Here is a 6,613-nt window from a genome sequence, read left to right as displayed (position 1 = left end):
CGTTAACATTTTCTTTATTTCATATGACCATTTTTATTTAATTCACACTTTGTTTCTCGTGTCAATTAACAGTGAGGTCCTCAGGTAACGAATGAATTAATTTATTAGGTAATTATGGATGCAGTGGAAAGGCCCAATATATAATCTTTGAATAGACCAGTTTTGATATTATAAAGGTTGTTCGTTGGTTAGTTCATTCTTCTTTCCACTGAAACATCTCTTTTTTCATATGCAATTATTTAGATATCTAAATTCTTTAAGGATAATAGTCACCCTCATGAACATTTTCTTGGGTTAAATTCAAATTAAAAAAGAATAGAACTTTTGACAGTGTAATTAAAAATGACTAAACATACATACAAAATTGAACGTCAATATCAAAAGAAAAATAGATAATTACAGAAACGTTTCCGAGAAATCAATATTCAAACGGTAATTTAATTGTTGTTGTCTTGTGTTTGACCAAGTAGGTAGCTCCAACGCCTTCCCCCAAACTCGAAGACTCCAATAGATTTCCTATTAGTTTAGAATGCAGAAAGACTCTTCGTGAACATATTGACTTGAAATATGTTCCAACTTGATCTGCTTACTCATGACTTTTTCCCGCATGAAGTGGAAGCACACCTCTATGTGCTTAGTCCGTCGATGAAACTGTGGGTTCCAGGCTTATTATTAGGTTCAGCAACCTACTCAGTTACACTACTTCTTTCGCGCCTTCGCTTGCAGCCACATATTCAGCTTCAGTTGTGCTCAATGCCACGATTGGTTGCTTGTAACTCATCCATGTAATGGTAGCTCCACCACAAGTAGTAACAAATCCAGATCCTCAGCGTCGCGTCGGAATCTTTGCCATAATCTGAATCAGCGAAGCACTTTAACTCCAAGGCTACACCTCCACAGTACAACAGATCATAATGTAAAGTCCTCTTCAAGGATTTGAAGATCCTTTTACGGCTTCCCAGTCAGTTTCCTTTGGACGATTCAACATCGGACGGCGACTAATTTAAACAGAAGAAAATTATACCATGCACGTTGAGAGGCATGTTTAAAGAAACTTTATTAAATATACCAGAAATATGAACAAGCCATGATTGAGAAGAAAGAAAAATAAATAGCCCAGGTCCGAGTAATATCACCAATAAGATCCTCCCGTGTTAAATTGATGTGTTAAAGGCGTTTGGTTGAATATAATTGAAAAGCAAAAGTTCCGGTCAATGTCTGATCCCCAGGGACTTCGTCAGCGGTCAATATATACGTGAACGACGACGTCTTGTTAACAACAGTAGTCGACAAACAGTGTTAGCGTGTGATATAAAATGGATCGACCCTTTTGGCGGTACAGATTAGTTATGAAGAGGGAGAAAGAAGGATGTTTCCAGATTTCGATAATGAAACAATTAAAAGACAACAATACTAAATTTATTAAATATTTTCGTGTCAATCAAGAACAATTCAAACATATCGTAGAACTGCGGGAATATATAATAAAACTGCCATCAAAAAGCCATCCTAAGCTCATATCACCTGAAGAAAAAGCTGATCGTAACATTGGACTGATTCAATCAATAATTCGTCTTTTCTTTATTGAGTTTCAACATTTTGTGCTACGCCAGATACGACGTTCACGCTGCAAAGGTTCAAAATAACTAGAGACGCGGCGGCGTAAAGTGTTTGAATGGCGCCTACGGTGTCCACACGCCAACGTCAGCTTCTGAAAAAGACCATAACAGTACATTTCTATAATAAGCATCGAGACGCTGTACGCGGCCAACGGCGTTTATGGGAGCCTAAAAAATTGAAAATATATTATATATATATTAAGAACGCGATTTTGTCGATATATTGAAAGTTGAAAATGAGATATATTTAAGCGCTGAATGGCGTCTCTATGACTATATTGGTTAATCAACAAATTTCTATCAAAACCGATCATATCATTTATAAAACAATACATAAAATGTTGTTAATTTAGCTAGAGATCAACTTCTAAGGGCCAATTTCACAATCTAGGGCAAAAGTGGAGATTAAACTGAAGTTTAAACTATGATTTTATCTCTAGATTAAACCAAGGATAAACAATATTGCTCTATTTCACAGGTCACAGTGAAACATACATTTTTCTGCCAGATATCAAAAATATAACCAAAACGAAATTTGATTCGAAGATAAATTGTTTCAGAAAGCTGTATGAACATGTAGTACTTTTGCTGAACCTTGTGAAAAAATACAAGGAAAAGTTTTCAACAACAACAAGGACAACAAATTTAAAAAATAAATGGAGCAATTTAAAGAAATTTTTTTGTTTTATCGGCGCGTCGACAATGTTTATAATTTCCTCATCAACACCGTTTCATATTAAACTGAAGTTTAAACTACCCCCGGACCAACGGTAACGTGTAAATTGAAGTTTGTCAGTAAACGCCATCTATAAAATTTGAAAAAATCGGTATCTGTAATTTAAACTGACATTAGAGGTTTAAACTTCACTTAAGTTAAGTTATCTATTTTATACCGGGAATAAGGTTACCCAGCATTTTTAACGCTATTTATCAAAATTTTTCCAGCTACAGCTTATTCTAGGTATATACTTGGATTGTGGAAGTCAACTACAAACATTCCTGAATATAATTATTCAAAAATTTTATATGGTTGAATAACACAGTACTAAGCGACCAGTAAATCCATACATTGACTGGTGACAAGAGCAGCACTGTTAAGCAACCAAAAGACTCAGAGAAGAAGAATTAGTAAAAACATCGATGAATAGAAAATAAAAATATTATTCACATAAGCTGTGGTATTTATTTATTCTTGATATTAAATTTCAATAAAACATTGAAATATGGATGATGTGAGTATAGTGAAGAAACCTTTTCATTATAAATTTATATTCTACGAATTTAGGTAAGATCGAAGATTGACCAAGCTTGCAGAGTTGCTGAAGAATTTACGAAATTGTATTATGAAACAGTTGATAAACGTCGACATGTAAGTATATAAGAAATTGAAAATTAATAAATTAATAACTAAGTTTTTTCTAGTTAATATCCAGATTATACATGGACACTGGATTATTATCCTGGAATGGCAATGGTGTCACTGGAAATGAAAATATTTTAAAATTTATGATTGATTTACCGCCTACAGATCACGAGATTAGCACTCTGGATGCTCAACCAATATTAGGTACAAAAACCAATTAATTATCATGTAATTTTCAGTTTCTGTAGTGTCCTAGTTGGTATTTTTTACCAATGTCTAGAATGTCAATATCTCATTTTTACAGTTTTGATTTTAATGATATACTATATTTTTCAAGATATTCATTGAAAAATATAAAAAATATGTACATTGTAAAAGTACAGAGACATAACCATGATAACAACTCACCTGTAGGATGATATTGTGAAGAACCAGAAGTTTTGTTATCTGCTAGTGTATATATACATTTTGGGCATAGTATTTCAAAAAATATCTTATTGTGTGATATGTTAACAAAAGGAATATTTATGATATATTTTCAACATATTTTCTCAATTCAGGTCAATTTCTTTCATTTCTCATATGGTAAATTTTAAAGCATGGTCCATACAAAGTCCAGTATGAAAATCAGCATACCAACACCTGTTCTCTTACCTTTTCCCATTTTTGAATAATACTACACAATGTTGATGAGCTTTTCTTTTGTAGTTGGGGGTATTAGATCTGTGAAAGTTCAAAGAATCATGATGTTGTTGGTACTTTAAGTCTTTGTCCACAAACCTCTCTTTCTGTGGCAATTGATCTAAAATTTGTTCTCCCAAATCTAAGAGAAAGTTGAGTTTAAGGTTTTCATGTATTTTTTTTCCTTTTGCTAATTTCTTACTATCATCATGAAATATTCTAGTCATTACTATATCTTTTTTATCTTTCCATTTCAATATCATTTGTTTTTTGTGTACATTGCTATGTGATTTCCTTTTTGTAATATTTTAGATTCTTTCTCAGTTGGAATTCTATTTCTATTTACTCTCATTGTTTCAACACAATCTGTTTGTCTTCTTATTAATGTATCAGTAAAATCAGCACTGGTATAATAATTATCAAGGTATAAACAGTAAACCTTGTTCAGAAGAGGATCTGATAACTTCAATATGATTCTACTGGCTACAGGTCCAGCGGGGTAAATGGAATTACCACGCTGGGTACTTGAGTATAAATTTCTTCAATTTATTGTTTCTTAGACCTTGACCTTAGACTCTGATATATTATTGCATCTAAATGTTATATACATAATCAATTTCACTTTCTCACAATACGAATATTTTCATTCCAAGTCTTTTTTTTTGAAGGAATATATTGTTTCTGCCCAAACAATGATTCGCCTTTGAAATTTTTTTTATTGCGAACATAAATACTCATAAACTTTTTCTTCAAGTAATCCAAAATTGCGATAACCCTATCCATTTTATAAATGGATAGGGTTATCTTTGTTCAAATTGTCCAGATTTATACTAGAATCGCCATGAAAAGAGCTGGACAAGGGCTTTCAGAAAAAAACATGGTACTTCATTTGGATCTGGTATTAAGAAAGGTGCAATTTCGTCACTGGAACTATTAATATCATTAATGTTACCCTCTGTACTATTCTCTTCTTCTGAACCTCAAAATTCTTTACAAGCACTTTCGTTGATTGTAATTTCTGAATTTGAAAAATAAAAATTTTGGGATCATATTAAGAGGTTCACTACACAAGATAGTGCTCAGACAGAAAATACTTGAAAAATGAATTGAATAGAAATGGAATGTGTGAACTTTATAGGACAGACTTACTTAAAAATAATGTACCTAAAGAAAATGCTAAAAAATGGCTCTACTCAACAATTTAGTAATCAGGTATCAGATTGCCTTGGCACCAGTTTTTTTATCATGGTATGCTCTACTTGCACTGGGCAATGTCGGTGAAAAAAATGAAATACTCCAAGGGTCAGTATGGTGATGACGAATACGCTGAATCTGTATGGATCGGTAACGTGGGTATTTGCGGCTGGTGTTATGAACCTTTTGAGGTAAGGAGTCGAATAAGAAAGCGGAACAACGGTTAAACATAATTTCCTATATTTAAAACTAGAAGAAAAACAAACTATATATGGAAATACAACAACAACAAAGCTGGGAAAAGCAATGATACGAAAAGCATAAACTCTACTGTTACTAATTTAATAACTGCCAAGTGAGGCACAAACGGTTAATAAACTGTGCGACAAACAGATGCGTGTAACAAGTGGGGTTAAACGGTGTGCAAAAACTAAGCTCTTGGTCAGTGAAAGCTCTACAGTAAGGGCTGCAGTTCTCAAATCTCGCGTTAGCAAATTACCGCATGCGCGTTTATCAATTTCAGAAACAACTTTCCAAATTGTTTTCCTACTTGATTGGCTGAAGGCCGTAACACGTTCCCCACTGAGATGTGAATACTCAGTGGCAGTTTCGCGACTCCTACTGGAGTGTGAATACTCAGCGCATCCAGTAGCAGTTTTCTTTCCCTACGGTATAATCGATTGGCTGAAGTCTGTGAATACTTAGCTCCCTCAGTGGCAGTTTTGTGGCTCCTACTAGAGTGAGAATTCTCAGCGCCTCTAGTAGTAGTTTACTTAACCTCTGGTTAAGGCACTGACACGATCACTGCTGAGCCAAACGTTCGTGCTCGCGTACTTGTAAATTGTACACATCGTGTGAGTGCATTGCTTGTGATCGCAATTTGCAATGTTCAATTTTTTGTTTTAACCTGCAATCAATAAAAATGATAACGAATTTCAGAATAAATTAACAGAATTTTATTTTTCATATTAAAGTTCAGAAAAAAAGTATTTTTTCAAGTTTTTAATGAAAGTATTAGGGCCATACGCTATTAACTTTATTTAATTGTTGTTTCAATAACTTTTTGGGAAAAATATTGGAAATTTTTCAAACTTAGAAAATCCACATATTATTATTGAGTTTAATGGTTTTTTAATAGTTATTTAGTATATATTTTGTATTAATGTAATGCCAATAAAAAATTTCAAATTGGTTTGCTTCAAAATTTGATTTTTGTTTGTTATACCGTTTGGCTCTGAGGTACTGATATGAAAACAGTAAATCGTGCAACATTGCAATGTGTCATGGGAAAAGTAATTCTTCAGAATAATATATAAAAATGTGGAACGTCCCAGACACTGCCACACGATCAACGGATTCCAAAACATGGATAAATATAAGTTCATTGCAATAAATTTACATTCATTCATTGTTTTATTGTCGTAATTTCCGCGAATTTTCTTCCGTAGACATTGTTTATTGTGAATAAAGAATTTTTTAATAAAGTTAAGTTTCTTGAAGAACATTTCTATATATTTATGATGGTTTTGGTTTTAGATTCTGCAGTAAACGGACAAATCACTTTGATGATTCAAGTTTCAGGAAATGTAAAATATCAAGAAAAACCAACGAAAACATTTCAACAGAACTTTATTGTTACAGCACAAGGTGATAAGTGGAAAATTGTTAGTGACTGTTTTCGACTTCAAGAGCCTTTAAATACTAAAAATAGTTAAACTAAACGTTTTGTAATTAGTTTAAGATTCTTTTTAAATAA

At 32.8% G+C, this 6,613-nt stretch overlaps 1 protein-coding gene across 1 annotated transcript; it reads left to right on the top strand.

Moving 5' to 3' along the window:
* The first annotated feature begins 2,706 nt into the window (after positions 1 to 2,706).
* On the top strand, positions 2,707 to 6,572 carry LOC130449534 (NTF2-related export protein). Its single transcript, XM_056787416.1, has 4 exons — positions 2,707 to 2,851; positions 2,905 to 2,988; positions 3,042 to 3,186; positions 6,394 to 6,572. The coding sequence occupies exons 1-4, from the start codon at positions 2,843 to 2,845 to the stop codon at positions 6,570 to 6,572; spliced, it is 417 nt and encodes a 138-aa protein (XP_056643394.1). The 5' UTR covers positions 2,707 to 2,842.
* The last annotated feature ends 41 nt before the right edge of the window (positions 6,573 to 6,613 follow it).

This window comes from Diorhabda sublineata, chromosome 10 (genome assembly GCF_026230105.1).
Source record: "Diorhabda sublineata isolate icDioSubl1.1 chromosome 10, icDioSubl1.1, whole genome shotgun sequence".
Lineage (NCBI taxonomy): Eukaryota > Metazoa > Arthropoda > Insecta > Coleoptera > Chrysomelidae > Diorhabda > Diorhabda sublineata.
This window is presented reverse-complemented; position numbering and strand designations above follow the sequence as displayed.